General features: G+C 38.8%; 1 protein-coding gene across 5 annotated transcripts; it reads left to right on the top strand.

The window, feature by feature from the left end:
- The first annotated feature begins 42 nt into the window (after positions 1-42).
- On the top strand, positions 43-25,202 carry LOC102082544 (uncharacterized). 5 transcript variants are annotated; one of them, XR_003213601.1, is made up of 8 exons: positions 43-105; positions 2,870-3,342; positions 3,498-3,636; positions 7,587-8,029; positions 22,725-22,821; positions 23,473-23,540; positions 23,959-24,060; positions 24,157-25,202. XR_003213601.1 is itself a non-coding variant. In XM_019367095.2 (7 exons), exons 1-6 carry the CDS (start codon positions 87-89, stop codon positions 23,538-23,540), a joined length of 1,239 nt encoding a protein of 412 aa, XP_019222640.1. In that variant the 5' UTR covers positions 43-86; the 3' UTR covers positions 24,157-25,202. The 5 variants fall into 5 exon arrangements, 4 of the variants coding, with proteins under 4 accessions (XP_019222640.1, XP_019222639.1, XP_025753557.1 ...); XM_019367095.2 differs by lacking the exon at positions 23,959-24,060; XM_019367094.2 differs by having other exon boundaries at positions 23,959-25,202.
- The last annotated feature ends 580 nt before the right edge of the window (positions 25,203-25,782 follow it).

Genomic DNA, 25,782 nt, shown 5'->3' with positions numbered 1-25,782 from the left:
TTGAGATGAAAAACTGAAACTCAACCAAGCAGTTGTTTCAGTGTTCACTGGGTAGAGCATCTAAAACGTAGGAGAGTATATCTGGGATGGATCAAATGATTGAAGGTTGGTGCAGCTTATTTGAATCTTTGTAAATACTAAAACATTTATAAATACTGTTGGTTTGTAGATCAAGGAAGTAACAAAGCATTAGGAAAGTGTAATGTATATAATTTTATTCAGAAACCAAAATAGTAATTAGTATTTAAAAAAATCGGTGAAAAAGAAGAATTTGTAATGTATTTGTCTCATCTGATATTTCTTTACAAAGCTGTTTGCTGCTCATGGACTGTACTATAAGTACAGAGGTGTGAAGTAATAAAGCAGAATTTTCACTTAGGCTAGCTGTACTTTACTTGACTATTTATTTTACTGACAACTTCTGACTTTTACTCCTTATATTTTAAAACAAATATCCACTTTCTACTCCTTACATTTTCAGAACATGCTTGCTACTTTTAGTTTAGTTATTTCAAGCCACGGCCAACCTTTAAATGTCAAACCGATTTGAGCCTGGACAGTAACGCATGAAAGGCAGTTCTATTCGTGTACCAGGAAATGTTGCATTAAAAATAGATGAAAGGTTCAAAACGTGTAGTATACTCAGGGTTTAAAGTGGGTTGGTGTTTTTTTTTCTTTTGTTTCTTTTAGATGTCCATAAGCTGTACTTGTCCCAGTGTCATACCAAGGTAGTTATTTCCTACAGAATATATCAGGCTGACCCTGCCACAATCTGTTCCCCCTGTCAAAATCATGGACAAACAGTATCCCATATTCTTGTCTTTCAGCTGCAGAAATGTGTTTTATAATAATAAAAAAAAGACAATAGTTTTCGGTAATGTACTCAGAAAGGTGTATTTTTGTTTCCAACAGGCATACTTTTGGCGATGTGCAAAAATCAGAGCAAATAGTATTTTTGTAGGATGTCTGAAAATTAAAACGAAGCCATTTACTTGTTGAGAATGTGGTATGCTGAGCGTTAAAGTTTATATGAATAGACTTCACACAGACGTGATTATCCTTTTATTCGTCAAGAAGTCTTTGGTTTGTTGATATAACCCCGCCCAATACCTCACGAGAATGCTAAAAGTATAATTTTCTGTTTTAACCCACGAACTGAGCGGTAATTTAAAGACACTCATCTTTCACTTTTTCACAAAATAAAACATCACTACTTCCACGTCTATTTGGCTGAAATGGAATCGGGGTCAAATGGGTCTGCTCTCCATGCCCAGCGTGAGCAAGCGAGAGGATCATAAGGGGAGTACTGGCCGTTTCTCAGTGTGCGTACTTGTGTGTGCTTGCGCTCTCCTGGGCCTGCTGTACACCAACTTTCATAGCCTAGAGCCATATTAACTTGTGAAACGTATGTGGACCTGGTTCACGGTTGAATTGAATTCCCTTGTGTCTTGCACATAAACCTTTAAACTAAATGAAATGGTATTGTGTACTTACTTTCAGCCTAGACTGGTAAGAAATGCCAAATTATATACACAAGTTCTAGAAATCACCACTCCTGTTGTTCATGATGATTTTTAATATTTTTTTCCAAAACAAAGAAAGATGTCTTCAGCTTAGACATTAATATTTGACTAGTGTTGCAACATCACATCCTGTTATCATAGTCTTCCTGTGTCTTTTCTCTGAAAATGAACACTTGGGGCCAATGTAGGCAAGTGATCGACAGAGCTGAAGAGAGTTGGTAGTTACATTCAGCCTATACAAGCTTGGTTAATTTAACAAATATTTGTGGGTGATGTAGCAGCTGGAGGAGTCTGTGACAAACATCTCAAACAGTAGGCCGTTACAACCTGTGGTGTCATTGTATACAAGGTAGCTATAATGCTCATGGTGTATTGTACTTGAATAAACACGGATTGTTATTAATAGAAAATAGGTTGCAGAACAAATTCTATCAGGGACAACAGTACAGTCTTTTGTTGAGGGGACTGTCAGGCTAAAACTGGGCATAGTGCTCTGTCTGTTCAAAAACTCAGCCATACCCCAGAAATGTCTAGATATTCATTTAAAATATTTATGTATATATCCTCTTGTAGCATACATTTTCAATCACCTTTCCAAACTATGTCTGTAGTGAGAGAAGCTCTGGTGCAGTGACTGACTTGACTTTCAATGTGCAGAGTGCCCTTCAATTAATACATAATGTTTGCTGAAGCCTCATCATAAATGGTCTCAGTTGAAGGGTGGCCATCAAGAAGCCATTCTTAAGAAAAGGAAAAGGCTCCATAATATCCTTTGAGATTAATACAGTATAAATTGAGAGAAATAATGCAAAAACTGGACTGAATATTAGTATTGAACCAAAAATGTCAATATAATAATATATATATTATAATTTGTTCCATGTCAAAACTTGTCCATCCTGGTCACTGCCAGCTAAATTTCAATATCTGCTCTTTGTACTTTAAGTTCATGTCCATTTATGAAAAACATTTGTAGTAGTGATTATAAGAATTTTGGTAAACAGAGGAAATGAAAGCAAAATCTCTAAGTATAATGTCATTTATTTAACAACCTCCCCAGTGTTTTTCATTTCTCTTCACAAGCGCTATGAATCTTTTTCCACAGTAACCTCTAAGTATTTTTTTTAAATTAATTTAGTTGGATTTCACGTTTCCTGTAGTGTTTTTTAGTGTGTGTATTGTACATTTTTTCATCATCAAGTTAATATTGAAATTAACTTGGGATTCATATCTAATGAGCATTACAGTCAAATGACTAGTACTAATATATCACAAAAAAGTATCTTTAGAATGATCAAATTATTATCTCTCTGACTTCTAATCTTTGGTTTTGTCTCTGCCTGCAGAAGTGAGTGAAAGAGGAAAACAAAAATGGCTGGAAAGAGTAAAAAGAGAATTTCAAAATGGCCCACTTGCATCAAATGTTGTGTTTGGCTTTATTTTGACGGTCCTGGAAAGGTTGGTGGAGACAGAGTTTGAGTGCCCCTGTAAAGGGACAGACGTGAATCGTGGGTTTGTGGCTTCATTCTTCATCATTCCAGGGATTTTGGCCTTTGTGCTGATGGCTTCAGTTCAAGGACTGAAGTGCTCATGTGACAAAGACAATGTAATCAGATTCTTTCACTGCCTTGTCCCTGCATTTGTGTGGACGATCCTGTTGGTCTTTGATGGCCGCTACATTGCTTGTGGAAAGACTGATTGGTCAGGCAGGTATGTAACTGCTGACAAAGCTACCCCACTGAAATGGTGTGAACCAGAGAATGGTACCTCATATCAGGATAGACTGAAGGACTCTCAGGACTGGTACTTTCACTCTCAGGTAAATAAAATTTGCTTTTTTTTAAATGGTATGAAGAGAATTGATATGTAAAATGAAATAATTTGCTCCCTACAAAATGGGGTAATACACCATTTATGACAGGTTTGATTCTAAATGGGTTTTTTTCCATTCTTTATCTCTGTTCTTTGTTTTAGCGGGTTGGACTTGGCTTGGTCTTGGCCCTGGCATTAGTCTTGGCTTCAGTCCTGATCACAAACTGCATCATGAATAAACCTAAACAACAGCAAACCAATCCTCCTGCAGAAATTCAACCCAGTCTCAATGCTCCTCCAGGTACCTGTTCACTTTAACCTGTATTCAGTAGAAATGATAACAATGATTAATAAATTACAATTTACAACCTGTTTTTGTCTTTAAATGTCATGAATTTCACACACAAAAAGTATTATTGGAATGTTATGATATGATATTAATTGACATTAATTAAGTGACATTGTTACCAATATTCTGATTGTATATTATTTTTTTAAGTGATAAAGAGAAATTATTGTGTTTTATGCTTTGGTGTAGTGATGGGTCGTTTGCGAACGAAATGGCTCTTAGAGCCGGATCTTTGAAGTGAATGACGGGAGCCGACTCCTTATTGGGAGCCGTGAGGGTTTGTTTTCTTTCTCTTGCCCTCTCTCTAACTTTTTTTCACTTCACACCACACGTGAGCCTCGTGTTTGCGCCGAACAGAGGGGGGAGGGGCGCAAACACAGCTATGCGTTTGTGCCCCTCCGGGCAGAGGCAGGAGGGACCGGTAGTTACACTCGCAGCAGCAGTAGCACACGAACAGAGCAGGAGGGAGAGAGAGAACGAGAGCAACAACAAGAGACAACATCGTCAATTTAGAAAGGTAGAGTAAAGAAAATGAGTGAAGCAACCAAGAAAACAAGCAAAATCTGGAACCACTTCAATTTTATTGACAGTACAAAGGCAGAGTCTAGAGTCTGCAAGAAAAGAATTTCATATAGAGCCGGCTCCACAAACAACATGCATAGGCACCTGAGAACTGTCCACCCATCAGTGCAATGGGAAGAAAAATTCAGTCAGTTGAGGGTGATATAAATGAAGGTGCTAGTGTGTCTACTCTTATCGTGGCTCAAGAGTTGGGAGTTCGCCTTGTAATTGGAAGGTTGCCGGTTTGAGCCCTGGCTTGGACAGTCTAGGTCGTTGTGTCCTTGGGCAAGACACTTCACCCGTTGCCTACTGGTGGTGGTCAGAGGGCCCAGAGGCGCCAGTGTCCAGCAGCCTCGCCTCTGTCAGTGCACCACAGAGTGGCTGTGGCTACAATGTAGCTTGCCATCACCAGTGTGTGAATGTGTGTGTGAATGGGTGGATGACTGGATGTATAAAGCGCTTTGGGGTCCTTAGGGACTAGTAAAGCGCTATACAAATACAGGCCATTTACCAGGCCATTTACTGCAACTATTGCTGCTCCTTCTTAACTGAAGTATCTGAAGCGTCATGCAGTATACAGTGGCTTGCAAAAGTATTCGGCCCCCTTGAACTTTTCCACATTTTGTCACATTACAGTCACAAACATGAATCAATTTTATTGGAATTCCACATGAAAGACCAATACAAAGTGGTGTACACGTGAGAAGTGGAACGAAAATCATACATGATTCCAAACATGTTTTACAAATAAATAACTGCAAAGTGGGGTGTGCGTAATTATTCAGCCCCCTGAGTCAATACTTTGTAGAACCACCTTTTGCTGCAATTACAGCTGCCAGTCTTTTGGGGTATGTCTCTACCAGCTTTGCACATCTAGAGACTGAAATCCTTGCCCATTCTTCTTTGCAAAACAGCTCCAGCTCAGTCAGATTAGATGGACAGCGTTTGTGAACAGCAGTTTTCAGATCTTGCCACAGATTCTCGATTGGATTTAGATCTGGACTTTGACTGGGCCATTCTAACACATGGATATGTTTTGTTTTAAACCATTCCATTGTTGCCCTGGCTTTATGTTTAGGGTCGTTGTCCTGCTGGAAGGTGAACCTCCGCCCCAGTCTCAAGTCTTTTGCAGACTCCAAGAGGTTTTCTTCCAAGATTGCCCTGTATTTGGCTCCATCCATCTTCCCATCAACTCTGACCAGCTTCCCTGTCCCTGCTGAAGAGAAGCACCCCCAGAGCATGATGCTGCCACCACCATATTTGACAGTGGGGATGGTGTGTTCAGAATGATGTGCAGTGTTAGTTTTCCGCCACACATAGCGTTTTGCATTTTGGCCACAAAGTTCCATTTTGGTCTCATCTGACCAGAGCACCTTCTTCCACATGTTTGCTGTGTCCCCCACATGGCTTGTGGCAAACTGCAAACGGGACTTCTTATGGTTTTCTGTTAACAATGGCTTTCTTCTTGCCACTCTTCCATAAAGGCCAACTTTGTGCAGTGCACGACTAATAGTTGTCCTATGGACAGATTCCCCCACCTGAGCTGTAGATCTCTGCAGCTCGTCTAGAGTCACCATGGGCCTCTTGGCTGCATTTCTGATCAGCGCTCTCCTTGTTCGGCCTGTGAGTTTAGGTGGACGGCCTTGTCTTGGTAGGTTTACAGTTGTGCCATACTCCTTCCATTTCTGAATGATGGCTTGAACAGTGCTCCGTGGGATGTTCAAGGCTTGGGAAATCTTTTTGTAGCCTAAGCCTGCTTTAAATTTCTCAATAACTTTATCCCTGACCTGTCTGGTGTGTTCTTTGGACTTCATGGTGTTGTCGCTCCCAATATTCTCTCAGACAACCTCTGGGGCCGTCACAGAGCAGCTGTATTTGTACTGACATTAGATTACACACAGGTGCACTCTGTTTAGTCATTAGCAATCGTCAGGCAATGTCTATGGGCAACTGACTGCACTCAGACCAAAGGGGGCTGAATAATTATGCACACCCCACTTTGCAGTTATTTATTTGTAAAACATGTTTGGAATCATGTATGATTTTCGTTCCACTTCTCACGTGTACACCACTTTGTATTGGTCTTTCATGTGGAATTCCAATAAAATTGATTCATGTTTGTGACTGTAATGTGACAAAATGTGGAAAAGTTCAAGGGGGCCGAATACTTTTGCAAGCCACTGTACCACCTAAACCAAGCCAGAACTCAATGAGACAGTTTTTGCCGAAGTCTGTGACCCCAGCAAGACAGAACACAATTGATGAAGAACTGGCAAAAATGATAGCACTTGATTTCCAACCATTTTCTGTTGTGGATGATAAGGGATTCAGGACTTTTATACATGCACTGAATTTGTATACAAGGTAGCTATAATGCTCATGGTGTATTGTACTTGAATATACACGGATTGTAATTAATAGAAAATAGGTTGCAGAACAAATTCTATCAGTACAGTCTTTTGTTGAGGGGATTGCCAGGCTAAAACTGGGCATAGTGCTCTGTCTGTTCAAAAACTCAGCCATACCCCAGAAATGTCTAGATATTCATTTAAAATATTTATGTATATATCCTCTTGTACCATGCATTTTCAATCACCTTTCCAAACTATGCCTGTAGTGAGAGAAGCTCTGGTGCAGTGACTGACTTGACTTTCAATGTGCAGAGTGCCCTTCAATTAATACATAATGTTTGCTGAAGCCTCATCAGAAATGGTCTCAGTTGAAGGGTGGCCATCAAGAAGCCATTCTTAAGAAAAGGAAGGCTCCATAATCTACTTTGAGATGAATAAAGTACAAATTGAGAGAAATAACACAAAACCTGGACTGAATATTAGTGGCAACGGATGTTATTTGAACCAAAAATGTCAATATTATAATTTGTTCCATGTCTAATCTTGTCCATCCTGGTCACTGCCAGCTAAAATTCAATATCTGCTCTTTGTACTTTTAGTTCATGTCCATTTATGAAAAGCATTTCTATTGGTGATTCTAAGAATTTTGGTAAACAGAGGAAATGATAGCAAAATCTCTAAGTATAATGTAATTTATTTAACAACCTCCCCAGTGTTTTTCACAAGCGCTCTGAATCTTTTTTCACAGTAACCTCTAAGTAGTTTTTTTTTAATTCATTTAGTTGGATTTCACATTTCCTGTAGTGTTTTTTAGTGTGTGTATTGTACATTTTTTCATCATCAAGTTAATATTGAAATTAACTTGGGATTCATATCTAATGAGCATTACAGTCAAATGACTAGTACTAATATATCACAAAAAAGTATCTTTAGAATTATCAAATTATTATCTCTCTGACTTTTAATCTTTGGTTTTGTCTCTGCCTGCAGAAGCGAGTAAAGAAGGAAAACAAGAATGGCTGGAAAGAGTAAAAAGAGAATTTCAAAATGGCCCACTTGCATCAAATGTTGTGTTTGGCTTTATTTTGACGGTCCTGGAAAGGTTGGTGGAGACAGAGTTTGAGTGCCCCTGTAAAGAGAAATGCAATGGTGGGTTTGTGGCTGCATTCTTCATCATTCCAGGGATTTTGGCCTTTGTGCTGATGGCTTCAGTTCAACGACCGAAATGCTCATGTCACTGCCTTGTCCCTGCATTTGTGTGGATGATCCTGTTGGTCTTTGATGGCCGCTACATTGCTTGTGCAATGACTGATTGGTCAGGCAGGTATGTAACTGCTGACAAAGCTACCCCACTGAAATGGTGTGAACCAGAGAATGGTACCTCATATCAGGATAGACTGAAGGACTCTCAGGACTGGTACTTTCACTCTCAGGTAAATAAAATTTGCTTTTTTTTAAATGGTATGAAGAGAATTGATATGTAAAATGAAATAATTTGCTCCCTACAAAATGGGGTAATACACCATTTATGACAGGTTTGATTCTAAATGGGTTTTTTTCCATTCTTTATCTCTGTTCTTTGTTTTAGTGGGCTGGACTTGGCTTGGTCTTGGTCTTGGCCTTGCCCTTTCTCTGGCCCTTTGTCTGGGCCTTGGTCTTGGCCTTGTTCCAGTTCTTTGTCTGGGCCAAAGACCGGATTACAAAATGCATTGGAAGTATATGTTCTAAAGAACAGCAAAACAATTCTCCTGCACAAAGTCAACCCGGTGTCCATGCTTCTCCAGGTACCTGTTCACTTTAACCTGTATTCAGTAGAAATGATAACTGTTGTAGACAGTGTTGTTGTTAATGTATGTTTGGGGGCGTTGCACCCCAGAACCTTCAGAGGTTTTTCAGGGTTTTCCCTATCGGAATGTTATGTGAGAAACAGTTTCCTGTATGTGTGTGACTAGCTGTGGTTGTTTCTAAAAGTGGTCAGTAAATGTCCTAAAAGTGGCACCTGAGTTTCCGAGCATTTTTATCCTGAGGTTATAACAATAATAATGTCAATGTCAATAATGTCAATTAATATATGATATTAATTGACATTAATTAAGTGACATTGTTGCCTGCATTCTGATTGTATATTTTTTTTTTAAGTCAGAATGAGAAATTATTGTGCTTTATGCTTTGGTGAGCGCACATGTGCTGGCAGGAGTGCAGGAGAGAAAGGTGATGATGATTCTAAGGGCCCATGAGTAAGTCTGGGATGGTTCTCAGTCATCCAAGTTATCATAGTCTAAGGAGCTTGGAAAGAAAAGCATCTGGACTTCTTTAGGTTGCTTGAAGACGTTTCACCTCTCATCCGAAAAGCTTCTTCAGTTCTAGGATTAAATGGTGGAGAGTCCCAGATTTAAACCCAGTGGGAGTATCCCCCCAAAGAGGGACAAAAGGACCCCCTGATGATCCTCTACCTAATCACATGAGCCAAGGTGTGAAAACAGGTGTGGGTCACAATCAGCCAGGGTTTCGGATGAGCTCATTGTGAAACCTAGCCCCACCCTATCATGTGATTTCCTGAGGTCAGATGGCCCAGGATGTGAGTGGGCATTAAGGCGTCTGGGAAGGGATCTCAAAACTGGATTATAGGGCTTTGGAGTTGACGTCACGCTGCAATGCATTGTGGGAACGCGGCACCATTTTCGGGGTCTAGAAATCAAAACAAACACACTGTGTTCGAATGACGACTACAAGAAAGATGCTTAAAAGCAGCTCAAGAGAATGGACTGTATAGAGACCGATTGCGTTCAGAGGCGAAGCAGCGGTACTTGCAGAAAATAGCGTGGAAATGTGGACCCGTATGAAATACAGCCGTGGAGTAGAAACCCTGAAGACCAACCGCTATTGACGTAGCCTGACATATTTTCGTACCTTATCTGTGGAGTCAGCGCGTACAAGTCGTCATTCAAACAAAGATAAGTCAGCTCAAGTACAGCGTGTGAAATGCGTTTGATTTCCCTCCAAACATTCAGATTAGTGCAGCATAAATTCATTCATGAGGGGGAAATTACAGTGAGAACATGTGGAGGCTCTGTTAGAGGGATAACATAGTGAGTTCAGTGCATTGATGTGACATTGTCCTGAAGGATTTTGTCATTCTCTATGGTTAAAGAAATTGCCCTAATTTATTCATATTTATTCTAAATAATTCTAATTATACATCTTGCTTCAATATTTGTATCTTGTGTCACTAAAAACACATTTTATTTTAATTTTATACATTGATTAATGACCTGCAGAATCTCCTTATCATATTAAGTGATTCATAATTGTCACTTTATGCTTTCTCCATCTTGAAAGTGATGACATTACATACTTTAGGTTCATTTTCTGAGAGAGAACAGGCAGATTTAGAATATAACATGCAGTGTTCTATAGATGGATACATAAAAAAATGAAAAATTACATGTATGTGCTAACTTTCTAAACACTTTGTTACATTTATGATGAAGTAGATAAAACACATTTGTGTTGGCCTTGTCTCATTAGTTCTTGTCTTTAAATTAACTTTGTCTGTGTTTCAGGTACTGAACTCCCAAAGACTGAATGAACCAGCATTGCAGCCATGGGTCACTGTGAGCATCACAGGGAAGGTTTAAGCCGCCCACTGCACCTGTATGGCCGGAGTCGCGGAGACCTGGACCCATGTCACTGCTCTTCTGTTTAATGTACAAGCAAAAGTGCGGATCCGTGGCACAAGGACTGTTACAGATGAACCTGCATACTGGGTTTTGCTGGATAATATGACCAAGATACAGTCAGTGGTTGGCCATAAGATGGACTTCTCCTCTTCATCTGCCCAAAAAAAGGCTCTTGATCAAAACATAAACAGACCATCCGTATTGAAAGGTAAAAGGAGCCGTCTTCAAAAAAGAAAAATCCCACCTGCTACTATGGAGGAGTTGTCACTGCTATAATGCCATAATGTTTTATCTAGGGGTCTAGATCTATGCCTGTAGTGCACTGCCATGTAAATAATTTGCATTTACTGAATATGTACTGACTGAGTACCATTGTTCAAAAATTGAATAAAGAAACAAACTAATTTTTGCCTCTTTTTTTTTTTTTTTTTTATTAAAACCACTTTGTAGAACATCACATCAGTTACAATGTAGAATCCATGTCATTTAGTTTACAAATGACAAAATGTTTACATAAAACCATGACAGTGTTTACATGATATCACCCACTACTAACATTACTTTATTTACGGTATCTTTTGAGAAAAAAAATACCGCTATTTATACAGCAAAAGACTTAAGAATATTTAACAGGAGCAAGTTTCATTTTTCCCTGGTTTTACTACCACACTGTTCAACAAATGCAGCAAACCTTCAAAATCTTATCCAGAAGGGTCACCTCTTCACCCTCACATGGAAAAAGTAATCTGATTGGCATGGTGGTAGGTTTGAAGCAGGTGCCTTGTGTAGTGCTGGAACTCAGTCACGATGTGTTTCATCCATTTCATAGGCTGGTTTGCCTGCAATAATGCCAAATAATTAGCAAGTCTATAAATAGAAGATAGTTCTGCAAAATGACTCAGTAGGATGTTTGTTCTAATTTGCTATGACCTCAGAGTGCATCGAAAATAAAACTAATAGGCTATAAAGAGTGATATCAACATATTTAGAACTTACCGGAATGAAAATTTCTGAAGCACACCAGCAGATATTTGGAGATGGAAGAGAACTGGATATCAGCTCGTCTCACAGCTGCTATCCAGGCTAGACACCTTCGTTTGGTAACATCGATACACGAGCTGCCTCATGTTGCTTCCAGGTTGGGAAAGAATGAAAAGATAAACCATTTTCAAGCTTATTCTCTTGCCGGTCGTGCGATCATACGGAGCCCCGCAGGGAACATGGGAGAAAAAAAAATTAAGACGGACTTTTGCGAGATCTCGCAAAAGTTTTGCGAGATCTCGCAAAAGTTTTGACCCTGAAATAGCGCATCAGGCCAAAATCCTTTCCACGCCCACCCCTGTGACATCACGCTCCAAAGCCCTATAGATGGCTGCATCCTCCTGAGGACCTGCCCTTCGCAGTCTACGTGGGCCGGGTCCTCAGAAGGTCGGGTAGGCCAGGAAGTAAACGGCTGGGGAAATTGGACGGTCTAGCCTTCTGATTAGCGTCTCGGTGGAGTTTAATAAACTCGGCCGTCTGCTCCTCGCTATCTAAAATATAACCGGACACTGGCGTAAATTCTCGATGGTCTCATACTTCTTTTTAATCAGTTTTCTGTTTGACGTTTAGTCAGCTGTGTAAAAACCAAGGAGGAACCCACCCGGGGGCTTAATAAAGTTTTATTTTATCTAATCTAATCTAATAACTTTAATCTCAGCCAAACCGATTTACTCACAAACAAACAAAACACTGAAAAAAGCCCAACAATAACATTTTTAGGTTGTCTAAGTGACTTATATATTACGTTTAACCTGAGTAGCGAAAGTCCGCGGTGATCTGAAAATGATGTGCCGGGAGTTGTGCGAGTTCTCTGCGGCTTCAGTGACCCTCGAGCTCCCGGCTAGCTATCGAGCTGGTGGGTAACATAAGTCTCCGAAAACGTCGAAGCACTTTTGCAAATATGCGATATATAAACCAAGCAGATATTTGACGTTTACACAGCTACTTTCTCGCCTGAAAATATGTTAAAAGTTTATTTTGTGACCCAGAAAGATTAGTAAGAGTAATTTTAAAACTTAGTAGCGGCCGCCATTGTTGGAAACTGGAGTTTGGCTGGGCCGCGCTATGAATTCTGGGATATGGTGGGCCACGAAGGACACACCCGACCCATCCTTCAAATTCGGGGAAAAGGAGGACGCATTTGTCGGCTGCATTCGGAGGAGTCTACGAATTTGGACAGCCTTCGGCGCGTCGCTGTGCCGTAATCGGTCTACAAATGCGGCCTCAGGAGCATGCAGCCCATGAATTTCGACACGACCATAGATGGCTTCTTTCACTCCTCTTTCAAACCATCTGTCTTCTCTGTCCACAATGTGAACATTGGTATCCTCGAAAGAGTGACTTTGTCCTTTAGATGCAGATGGACTGCTGAGTCTTGTCCCGTGGAGGTGGCTCTTCTATGTTATGCCATATGTTTGTGAAGTGGCTGTTTGGTCTTTCCAATGTAGAGGTTTGGGCATTCCTTGCTACACTGTACAGCATACACCACGTTGTTAAGTCAAACTTAACAATGTGGTGTACTTCATTTCTAACAGAAAACAATGTTTTGTGTTATTTTAGCCAACATGTAATCAGTGCAGACAGACCCTTTGTACATATTTAGACTAAAAGAGTTTTTCCTGCATCTGCCGACCTGCTGCCAAACCGATGAAACCTCTGGCTCAGACTCAGCTGTCACACTGCAACCTCGCTCTACCAACACTCCTGACACCAACCCACTGATATCTGAATAAGCATAGGTGAGTTCTTTATGTCAAACAATGTTTCTAACTGGCAGGAAGCCCATTGGGAACGTTTTTTATTATTTTTTTTATTTTAATAACCCACACAGAGGATTTTTGGAGAAGTGTGTATTGTTCTGCATATATGTAGCACAATTCAGCAAGATAAATCATATTAAAACCTGAGTTCCACTAAGTCTTATTACAATGACATATTTTAGTTGGCTATACCTCATTTAAAAATTGTTATTCAAAGAAGTTATATTTGCAAGTACTTTATTATTTTAAATAAGTGTTTAAGTTGGTGTTTTATGCCATTTAAAAGTTAAATATATTTGTAGTTGGTGTACAGTACTAATCAATGTTCAAAAAAGATATGTAGTAAATGGCTTGCACATATCTCATCAAGCTTGCAAAAAATAAAAATAAATCTATTTATCAAAACAAAATGTTGATTTTGCAATATTAAAGCGGTGGGCCCAAAGTGATATATTTTGTTTCCACAGGGCCCCAGTTTCCTTAGATGTATCATCCTTCATTCAGTGGCCAAGAGAATATTGCAGGCCGAGAGATAAAAGTCCATGTTTTGAGATGTGGAGGTGGAAATGGTCAGACGTATACAGGGCTGGACTGGGACAAAAAATCGGCCCGGGCATTTTGACTAGAGACCAGCCCACCAGGTATTATAGGAAAAACCATAAAGCCTTTGAATGAAAACAAACGCTGTTGTCACAGTGATGTACACTGTCTTGTTGGTATATATGTATCAGTCTAATAAACTTAAACCTACACCATCCTCCCTATTCTGGTATTCTAAACAGTACCCGAAAGTAGACTGCTTGGTCGAGTTAACCTCCTAAACTATCTACAACACATGGTGAAAACCTGAAATTAAGACAGAGAAGACTAGAGGTGAGACATAATCATTACTGATTACTGATGACAGATTTATATATATTTTCCTAAACCATTTATTTGCCACATCAATAAACAGCATGGCAGGGCAAAATATTTTTTCTAACATGGCAACCTTTAAAAAGTGAAAGAAGATAGAAAGACAGGTGAGAAAGAATAAAACTTAATTGACTTTTTGATGGCATTTCACACACAGTACTGGTACAGAATCTAGAAAATGTGGGAAAATACTGGCATCATATACAGTACTTAGCTACTTCTGAGGAAATTATGATGGGACCCTAAAAAACATTATTATGTACAATAATGGATTTCTATACATTTTACATCAGATGAAAATGTTTGTTGTAAGATTCAGATAATTATTTGTTAAAAGCGAGACATTTTAAATGAGAATAAGAAAGAAAAGTATTTCTTTGTGCCCCCCTTTCCCTGTTAATGCCCTACCTGGCCCCCTGGCAAAACTTTGCTAGACCCGCCCCTGCACAGTTACCAGCTGTCAGCTACATAAAAAAAGGATCCTGGTGTTATTTGTCTCGCAGAAACAGTTCATAACTTCCCTTCAACTCATTTATGTCACCGAAAAGGTAAACCTGTTTCTCCATCACCTGTTCAGCTCTGATGATTCAGTAAGGACATCTCCTGGTTTCATCTTCATGTTTCCCTCTCATCACATATCCAAACCGATATCATGACCAGCAGCTTTTACAGCTGTGGCTCCAGCAAACCTCAGCTGATACTAGAAATTAATATTAAATAAATTCTAATAACAGCTGATCAAGCTTAAACGTGCTGCTGTTGTTCAGCGCGACATCCGCTGGTTTCTTCTTTCTGGCGCAAAGTGGGCGATAAACAAACGAGAGAGAAAAGCCGATCAGCTGATCATTGATCAGTTTCATGATTGAAAGTTGAACATTGTTGAAAATTGAAGTTCAACATCAATAACATCATAGCACCCGCCCAGCAGTATATAAACTCCGTCATGCTAGCTAGTACGCAGTACGAGTTATTGTAACTGACTGTAAAAAGTCAGCACAACGAAAATAAACTCCACCTAAACTTGGTTTATATCTGACCCAGATAGACTGCAGGTCATAACTTCTTACCTGAAGTTCAGTTCACTGCCTCGGGTCTCTGCTCCTCCTGCCTTTCCGTCATCCACCTGCCAGCGTGTTGCATCTGCTGGCCTCCACCACTTGCTAATGTTACTGAATCTGTGAAAGCTCCGCAATAGCCACCACCAAACAATTGAGTTATTTTTACACATCTCCCAGCATCTGGCCAATCCACCACCTTTCAGTGTTTATACCATTACGGAAAAAAACGGAAAAAAACCCCCCATCGGCCCATAAAAACGAAAAATCACCATCGGCCCACCGGGCAAATGCCTGGTATGCCCAATGGCCAGTCCAGCTATGGATGTATATCAACTAGGAAATTGTAATTTTCATCCTGCTTAGCAGGGTTGTGTTTGGGACTTTGATGAACTTTTACCTACTTTTTTCTGCAGGAATTTGCATCGGCACCACCTTGCTTCCCCTTTTCTCATTTTTTTCTGTTTGATTCAAAAAAAATGCAAAGTCTGTATGTGTGTTCACAAGTTAAAATTGTCTTTTCATCCTACAAGTTAACAAACTTTTGATAAATCTTTAGATTTAGGTAGCTTAGAATTGGAGAGGAGAACAGCAAGAAAATAGACAGGCTGTTGACTCTTCTTGGGGGACTGGTAAAAGATTTTTAAACAGCTGCTAAATATTTGTTTTATTTTTACAACACATCATATGAGAGTGAAATAGGGAACTGCAACAAGGATTATTTAGAAAACAAAGAAATGAAAAGAGCATTTTTAAAATTTTAGTTTTATTTATCTAACTGAGGAGTGGGTGGTGCTCCTTGGAGATTGGTAAATACAGACCAAATGAAACAACTGAGATGTTGTTGAAGCGCAGACTTTCAGCTTTAATTCAGTGGGTTGAACGAAAAGATTTGATAAAGGGAACTAAAGGATTTCTTAACACATTCCCTTCATTTCAGAGGCTTAAAAGTAATTGGAAAAATTAAATAACTGAAAATAAAATGTTCATTTCTAATACTTGGTTGAAAATCCTTTGCTGGAGATGACACCCTTATGACGCAAGTATGAGTGAGAGCACAACACTAACAAAGAGAAACACGAGGCTTAAATACATTGAGGGATATTGAGGAGAATGAGACACAGAAGGAGAGCACAGCTGGAAGTAATTAGGCAGGACGAAACAAGGGAAGCAAAACTAGAAACATTGACATGAGACACGGACCTTTAAAGTAAAACAAGAAACACACCGACTGAACTCTAGACACTGTTGAGACAACGCCGGTCTCTGCGATTCTTTTGGTCCTGGTAGAGATCACGCTGAGATGTTTCCATGTTTTACACAATCCTTTTATTACCCATTATTCTGGTCTCCTCCCCCCTACAGTAAACACCCCCACAATGGAAATACAGTAGTACAGTGGCCAATGGTGCTGACACCCTGACCCCATCTCCTTTTAAGGTAGTGTCCGTTTGCCCTTTGTCTGCCCCTCACTCTCAGTAACTCTTGCTTCCTGCCCTGGGGGTGGGGGTTGAATGTCCTTCTGTCCTGTACCCCAGTTCTTTGTTCCCATCCGAGGCCTATTTTCTATTTTGTATTCTTACACCCATTAACCGCAATATAATAATGTTGCAAGCAATCACAAACTATATTCTCTTTAACTCTGATCTATATTAAGGAATCTATTCTCAACAACACGTAAACTTAACAGAGACTGTTAAGTCTCAGAACATAGAGACCTGAACCGTGAGACAGAAAGGCACAGAGTAGACACAACATGGAACACAGGGAAGCCACATAACAAAACCTAAAACTGTAACAGCCATAACCAAACCTAGAGTAACAATGAAAACTACAATAATCAAACAAGCACAACAAAGGACTCAGAACATAAACCATAATATAAAATATCAAAACACGAGAGACTCAAAATGCTGGGTCACAATGACCTAGAACCATGATACTAGGTTGCTTTACCTTTTTTTGTTTTGTTTTTGTTCATTGTCCATCTGTATTATGAAACCCCACTCTTACTATTGTAGCAATTTTACTTTTACTTTTACAACTTTGCTAGACCCGCCCCTGCACAGTTACCAGCTGTCAGCTACGTAGAAAAGCATCCTGGTGTTATTTGTCTCTCAGAAACAGTTCATAACTTCCCTTCAACTCATTCATGTCACCTAAACGGTAAACCTGTTTCTCCATCACCTGTTCAGCTCTGATGATTCAGTAAGGACATCTCCTGGTTTCATCTGCATGTTTCCCTCTCACCACATAACCAAACCGATATCATTACCAGCAGCTTTTACAGCTGTGCTCCAGCAAACATCAGCTGAATATTAAATAAATTCTAACAACAGCTGTTTAAGCTTAAACGTGCTGCTGTTGTTTAGCGCGACATCCGGTTTCCTGTTTCTGACGCAAAGTGGGCGATAAACAAACAAGAGAGAAAAGCCGATCAGCTGATCATTGATCAGTTTCATGATTGAAGTAGAAACAGGAGAGGGAGGGAGAGAGAATGAGAGAAGAAGAGGCAGCTGTGCAGCAAAGACACAGGATAACTCCAGCTTTGTGTTTTTTTCATTGTAGCTGAAGTCCGGGACAAACTGTGTTTCTTTTCACCTCAATACAAAATGCGCAATATTTACTCTGAATACGAGAAGATTCAGTTTTTTACAGGACGGTTGGAGACTCTAATAACTAACCTTATAAATAAAATAAGATAAAACAAGTTCAACATCAATAATATCATAGCACCCGCCCAGCAGTATAGAAACTCCGTCATGCTAGCTAGTACGCAGTGCGAGTTATTGTAACTGACTGTAAAAATTCAGCATAACAAAAATAAACTCCACCTAAACTTGGTTTATATCTGACCCAGATAGACTGCAGGTCATAACTTCTTACCTGAAGTTGAGTTCACCGCCTCGGGTCTCTGCTCCTTCTGCGTTTCCGTCATCCACCTGCCAGCGTGTTGCATCTGCTGGCCTCCACCACTTGCTAATGTTACTGAATCTGTGGAAGCTCCGCAATAGCCACCACCAAACAAATGAGTTATTTTTACACATCTCCCAGCATCTGGCCAATCCACCACCTTTCAGTGTTTATACCGTTACGGGGAAAAAAAAAAAGAAAAAAAAGAAAAAAGAAAACCATCGGCCCATAAAAACGAAAAATCACCAGTCCAGCTATGCTGACATCCAGAAATCCTACCAGTGGCTGGACAAAGCTGGACTGAAAGACAGCACAGAGGCACTAATCATGGGAGCACAGGAACAAGCTCTAAGTACAAGATCCGTAGAGGCTGGGGTCTCTCACACCAGGCAAGATCACAGGTGCAGGCTAGTGATGTGCGATACCATTGATTTTCTTTCCGATCCAATACCAAGTAAAATTCAGGGTGGTATCAACGATACTGATCCGATACCGATACTTAGTACAAAAACATAATGTGTTATTGTATTTGAAGTTATAGCTTCATGATGATTACAGGACAACCTGAAGTGGTTAATTGACGCTATTTGAACATGTATATCTTTTCATTTAAAATGTATATACCTGCCTGGAAGTTTCAACAATAACATTCAACATTCACACGTTCCCTCATTCACAGTAGTGCTGTGCCACACTACAAATTTTGGTATTGATCCAGTAGCAAGTAAATACAGGGCCAGTATTACCAAAGTTATCCAGCCGGTTAATTGGAGAAGAGCAGTGTGCCATGACTTACAAGATGAATTCTCAATTTGCAAATTATAAACACATTTTAATCACCACTGTATCACTGTGACTGTTACCTTCCACAATAATTAGTTAACACAAGAAAAAACACTTTTCAGCTTTTCATGTGTTTTGAAACTGGGTTTTTTGGAGACCTGAAATTTGGATCTTTCTGTCTCTAAAAAGTTTTGGACATTTTTCATAGTACAAGTTTGAGGTTTATTTTTCCAAAGAAATAGTTAACACAGTTCAGCGGGCTACATACTGAACTTGAAGGATAAAAGCAAAGTATCGATACTAGCAATCGTGCTAGTATTGAGTGAATGATTCTGGTGAAATGTACAGTGGACAAACAAGGAGATGAGTAAGATAACAAAAAAAAGAGAAAGAGAAAGAGGAAAAGTGGACAGTATACCCTTGGTTTCTTAATAGTTGTTGCACTCAGAAGCAGTACAAGTGACACCTTTAAACTGATGTGTGCAGTTATTTTCTTCTGAGTTATTGGTTCTATCACTAGTTTGTTAACATTAACTGTTTAGTGTCTATTGATGAAACAAACCAACCACCCAACCAACCCGGTGATGTCACGTTCTGTATTGGCACAAGAAAGGGCTAAACATGTACTAAACACTTTAAGCACTTTTTAAAAAAAATCCAGCTTCACAGACAGTATAAAATCTATGTCAGTTGTTTGAGCAGGGCTACATACTGTAAATTGGCCTTTATACATGTACTGTCCACTTTGATTATGCATAGAAAAGTTTTCTTAAAGCTAAAGAAACAGAAAACTACAAAGAAACAGAAAGTACAAACAGAAGAAGAGAGGCGTGTCTCAGATTGAAAACTGAAACTCAACCAAGCAGTTGTTTCAGTGTTCACTGGGTAGAGCATCTAAGACGTAGGAGAGTATATCTGGGATGGATCAAATTTGTAGAGGTTGGTGCAACTTATTTTAATCTTTGTAAATACTTAAACATTTATAAATACTGTTGGTTTATAGATCAAATAATTACCAAAGCCTTAGAAAAGTGTAATGTATATAATTTTATTCAGAAATCAAAATCGTAATTAGTATTAAAATTGGTGAAAAAGAAGAATTTGTAATGTATTTATCTCATCTGAGATTTTTCCCATGTCTGTTTGCTGCTCGTGGACTGACATGGACTATAAGTACAGAGGTGGGAAGTAATAAAGCAGAATTTTCAGTTAGGCTATCTGTACTTTACTTGAGTATTTATTTTACTGACAACTTTTGACTTTTTCTCTATATATTTTAAAACAAATATCTACTTTCTACTCCTTACATTTTCAGAACATGTTTGCTACTTTTAACACAATTGAGGGGTGTTATTTCAAGCCACGGCCAAACGTCCGATTTGAGCCTGGACAGTAACGCATGAAAGGCAATTCTAGTTTCTATTTCTGTATTAATCATCAGGAAATGTCGCATAAAAATAGATGAAAGGCGCAAAACATGTACCATACTCAGGGTTCAAAGCGGGTTGGTGTTTTTTTTCTTTTGTTTTTTTAGATGTCCATAAGCTGCGGTTGTGCCTAATGCCAAGGTAGTTATTCCCTACAGAATATATCAGCGCCCTGCCACAATCTGTTCCCCCTGTCAAAATCATGAACAAACAGTATCCCACATTCTTTCAGCTACAGACATGTGTTTTATAAAAATAAAAAAAGAGCAGTAATGTACTCAGAAAGGTGTATTTTTGTTTTCAGCTGGCACACTTTTGGCGATGTGGAACAATCGGAGCAAATAGTATTTTTGTAGGATGTCTGGAAATTACTAGGAAGCCATTTACTTGTTGAGAATGTGGTATGCTGAACGTTAAAGTTTATAGGAATAGGCTTTACACAGACGTGACTATCCTCTTATTCGGCAAGAAGTCGTTTGGTAGTCGTGGTTTGTTGAAATATCCCCGCTCAATACCTCATGAGAAAGTACTAAAAGCATAATTTTCTGTTTAAGCCCACGAACTGAGCGGTAAAATAAAGACACTCATCTTTCACTTTTTCACAAAAAAACGTCACTACTTCCACGTCTCTCTTGCTGAAATGGAGGCGGGGTGAACTGGATCTGCTCTCCCTGCCCAGCGTGAGCGAGCGAGGGGATCATAAGGGGCTGTTTCTCAATATGCGTACTTGTCTGTACTTCCGCGCAAAAACACTTTTTTGGGCCTGTGGTCCGCCAGGTTGCCTAGAGGCAAATTAATTTGTGAAATCTGTACCTGGTTCTATCACCACGGTTGAAATGAATTCCCTTGCGTCTGTAGCAGCTGGAGGATATTGTGACAAACATTCCAAACAGCAGGGCGTTACATCCTGTGGTGTATTTGTATACAAAGTAGCTATAATGCTCATGGTGTATTGTACTTGAATAAACACAGATTCTAATTCATAGAAAACAGGTTGCAGAACAAATTCTATCAGGGACAACAGTACAGTCTTTGGTTGAGGGGATTGCCAGGCTAAAACTGGGCATATTGCTCCATCTGCTCAAAAAGTCAGCCATACCCCAGAAACGTCTAGATATTCATTTAAAATATTTATGTATATATCCTCTTGTAGCATACATTTTCAATGACCTTTCCAAACTATGCCTGTAGTGAGAGAAGCTCTGGTGCAGTGACTGACTTGACTTTCAATGTGCAGAGTGCCCTCCAATCAATACATAATGTTTGCTGAAGCCTCATCAGAAATGGTCTCAGTTGAAGGGTGGCCATCAAGAAGCCATTCTTAAGAAAAGGAAGGCTCCGTAATATCCTTTGAGATTAATACAGTACAAATTGAGAGAAATAACACAAAAACTGGACTGAAGTGGCAACGGATGTTATTTGAACCAAAAATGTCAATATTATAATTTATTCCATGTCTAATGTTGTCCATCCTGGTCACTGCCAGCTAAAATTCAATATCTGCTCTTTGTACTTTTAGTTCATGTCCATTTAGGAACAACATTTGTAGTGGTGATTCTAAGAATTTTGGTAAACAAAGGAAATGAAAGCAAAATCTCTAAGTATAATGTAATTTATTTAAAAACCTCCCCAGTGTTTTTTTTATTTCTCTTCACAAGCGCTCTGAATCTTTTTCCACAGTAACCTCTAAGTAGGTTTTTAAAAAAATTAATTAAATTGGATTTCACGTTTCCTGTAGTGTTTTTTTAGTGTGTGTAATGTACATTTTTTTCATCATCAAGTTAATATTGAAATTAACTTGTGATTCATATCTAATGAGCGTTACAGTCAAATGACTAGTACTAATATATCACAAAAAAAGTATATTTAGAATTATCAAATTATTATCTCTCTGACTTATAATCTTTGGTTTTGTCTATGCCTGCAGAAGCGAGTAAAGAAGGAAAACAAGAATGGATGAAAAGAGTGAAAAGAGAATTTCAAAATGGCCCACTTGCATCAAATGTTGTGTTTGCCCTTATTTTGACGGTCCTGGAAAGGTTGGTGGAGACAGAGTTTGAGTGCCCCTGTAAAGGGACAGACGTGAATGGTTGGTTTGTGGCTGCATTCTTCATCATTCCAGGAATTTTGGCCTTTGTGCTGATGGCTTCAGTTCAAGGACTGAAGTGGTCAGATGATGAAGACAATACAAAGAGAATCGGTCACTGCTGCATCCCTGCATTTGTGTGGATGATCCTGTTGGTCTTTGATGGCAGCTACATTGCTTGTGGAATGACTGATTGGTCAGGCAGGTATGTAACTGCGGACAAAGCTGCCCCGCTGAAATGGTGTGAACCAGAAAATGGTACCTTATATGGGAAGAGACTGAAGGACTCTCAGGACTGGTACTTTCACTCTCAGGTAAATAAAATTTGCTTTTTTTAAAGTGGTAAGGAAAATTGATATGTAAAACGAAATAATGTGCTCCCTACAAAATGTGGTAATACATCGTATATGACAGGTTTGATTCTAAATGGGGTTTTTTTCCATTCTTTATCTCTGTTCTTTGTTTTAGTGGGCTGGACTTGGCTTGGTCTTTGTCTTGGCATTAGGCTTCCTGATCATAATATGCATCATGAATAAAGAGCAACCCAGTCTCCATGCTCTTCCAGGTACCTGTTCACTTTAACCTGTATTCAGTAGAAATGATAACAATGATTAATAAAACAATTTACAGCCTGTTTTTGTCTTTAAATGTCATGAATTTCACACACAAAAAGTATTATTGGAATGTTATGATATGATATTAATTGACATTAATTAAGTGACATTGTTACCAGTATTCTGATTGTATATTATTTTTTTAAGTGATAATGAGAAATTATTGTGCTTTATGCTTTGGTGTGCACACATGTTCTGGCAGGGGTGCAGGAGAGAAAGGTGATGATGATTCTAAGGGACCATGAGTAAGAGTCCATTACTCATTATTATTATGAAAATTAATACCAAAAAATTATGTTTGCTTCACAGTGTCACTCAGCTGACCCTGAGCGCTTGACCTGTACCTCTGCAGGAGAAAGAGACAATAGAATAGCTATATTCAAATTGAAGTCTGTGTTTCAAAAAAGAAAAGTGAGACAGGTGGAAATTACACTCATAGGAAGTCTCCATGAAAGACTTTCCTAGTGTTAGTTTGCTTAATTTCTAAAGCAAAATAATGTTTTGTGTTATTTTAGCCAACATGTAATCAGTGCAGACAGACCCTTTGTACATATGTATACTAAAATAGTTTTTCCTGCATCTGCCGACCTGCTGCTAAACAGATGAAGCTGTCCAACTCCAACCCGTCTCTACCAACACTCCTGACACCAAACCCACTGAAAAAGCATAGGTGAGTTCTTTTATGTCAAACAATGTTTCTAACTGGCAGGAAGCCCCTTGGGAACTTTATTTATTTTTTAATAGTTTTAATAATAATAATGATAATAATAATAATAACAATAATAATAATAATAATAATAATAATGATACATTATAACCCACACAGAGGATTTTTGGACAAGTGTGTATTGTTTTGCATATATTTAGCACAATTCAGTAAGATGTTTTATGCCATTTAAAAGTTAAAAATATTTGTAGTTGGTGTACAGTACAAATCAAAAAATGTTCAAAAAAGATATGTAACAAATGGCTTGCACATATCTCATCAAGCTTGCAAAAAATAAAAATAAATCTATTTATCTAAGGAAAATATTGATTTTGGAATATTAAAGCGGTGGGCCCAAAGTGATATATTTTCGTTTCCACAGGGCCCCAGTTTCCTTAGGTGTATCATCCTTCATTCAGTGGCCAAGAGAATATTGCAGTCCGAGAGATAAAAGTCCACGTTTTGAGATGTGGAGGTGGAAATGGTCAGACGTATATTAACTAGGAAATTGTAACTTTCATGCTGTTTAGGAGGGTTGTGTTTTGGACTTTGATGAACTTTTACTTACTTTTTTCTGCAGGATTTTGCATCGGCACCACCTTGCTTCACCTTTTGTTATTTTTTCTGTTTGATTAAAAACATGCAAAGTCTGTATGTGTTGTGGGGATCAGGGAAATTATTTTACTGCTATTGTTCATATTACCATGGCATTAATAATTAATATTGATATTGCATTCAGATGTTCAAACATACTGGTATTATATTAGCCTTTATTACAGGTCCAGTAAGAACCACTTTAAACTGTTGAGTTGAATCTATAATCTTAAATGCTTTTGAATGCTTATATAATCTTAAATGTTTATATGCAGATTGCATTGTAAAAGAAAGGCCTAACGCTGAGTATACTCTGTGCCAAAATAAGACAGGAAACTGCATGCTTTGCAAAAGTGAAACCGAAAGCAGAGTCTAAGTGCAAGTTATTTTGAGGAGCTGTTTGGATGATGCTATTTGAATAACCAGGTTATTCTTTATTATCTTTTATTCATTTATATCTTTTGATTAAGCTTTTAGTAGAGGTTCTTGATTAAAACATTTATTCAGTAGATTACATATACATAGTTTCAGTTCGGTTATTACATATATGAGAGTGGCTTCTGTCTCTCTGTCTGGTGAGAGGTCAGGAGCTAGTCGGCGAGGTGAAATAGGGTGCAATTGTGGTTAGCACACACACACACACTCAGTTAGAGAGAATCATTTATAGGTGAAAGTTTAACCATGTTTTGCTTGCAACTGCAAAATTGTGTCTGCACAAGTGACAGTGTGCCTTAAGACATGCTGCTGATGTTCTGAGATAAGCGGGCGTCCGGTGGCGACAGGAAGACACCTGGGATGGAGACGAGGCGATGTTCTTTTTAATTGTGTTAAAAGTTGTTAAGAGAACATTTGTGGTTTTGAAAATTCTCCATGTCCGGTATTTGTTTGATGTATGAGGGGGCGTCGGTAAACATACCCTGATGCTATAAAACGATTGTCTTGTGTATTATTGGGCGGAGATCTACAGCTGATGTTGTGCAGTGTACATCTCCCCACGCTGCGTGTGTTCATTAAAATCAATTGTTTGACCAAGCTCTTCTGGACCATGGTTGTTTTTACACTCCTCCTCAATATTGAACCTTAACAGTGTGTTCACAAGTTAAAATTGTCTTTTCATCCTACAAGTTAACAAACCTTTGATAAATCTTTAGATTTAGGTAGCTTAGAAATGGAGAGGAGAACAGCAAGAAAATAGACAAGCTATTGACTCTTCTTGGGGGACTGGTAAAAGATTTTTAAACAGCTGCTAAATTTTTGTTTTGTTTATTTACAACACAACATATGAGAGTGAAATAGGGAATTGAAACAAGGATTATTTAGAGAATATAGAAATGAAAAGAACATTTTTTTTTTAAATTTAGTTTTATTTATCTAACTAATGAGTGAGTGGTGCTCCTGGACGGTGGTAAACACAGACCCTCCTATCACATCTCTCTGCTTGGCTGAGACGCTGCCTGAGAATCTCCCTGCACATGCAGATAAATTGTAAAATAAAAGTATCAAGAGCACTGAAAAGTTATACATTTAAAATTCCAAATGTTAAGCTAAATAACTGCCACTGTTTTGTTTTTTTTCACCTTTGTGAAATGGTTTTAACTTTTATGTGTCTGCT

Source organism: Oreochromis niloticus, linkage group LG13 (assembly GCF_001858045.2).
Source record: "Oreochromis niloticus isolate F11D_XX linkage group LG13, O_niloticus_UMD_NMBU, whole genome shotgun sequence".
NCBI classification, from domain to species: domain Eukaryota; kingdom Metazoa; phylum Chordata; class Actinopteri; order Cichliformes; family Cichlidae; genus Oreochromis; species Oreochromis niloticus.
The sequence above is the reverse complement of the archived record's forward strand: the minus strand, read 5'-3'. Positions and strand labels throughout refer to the sequence as shown.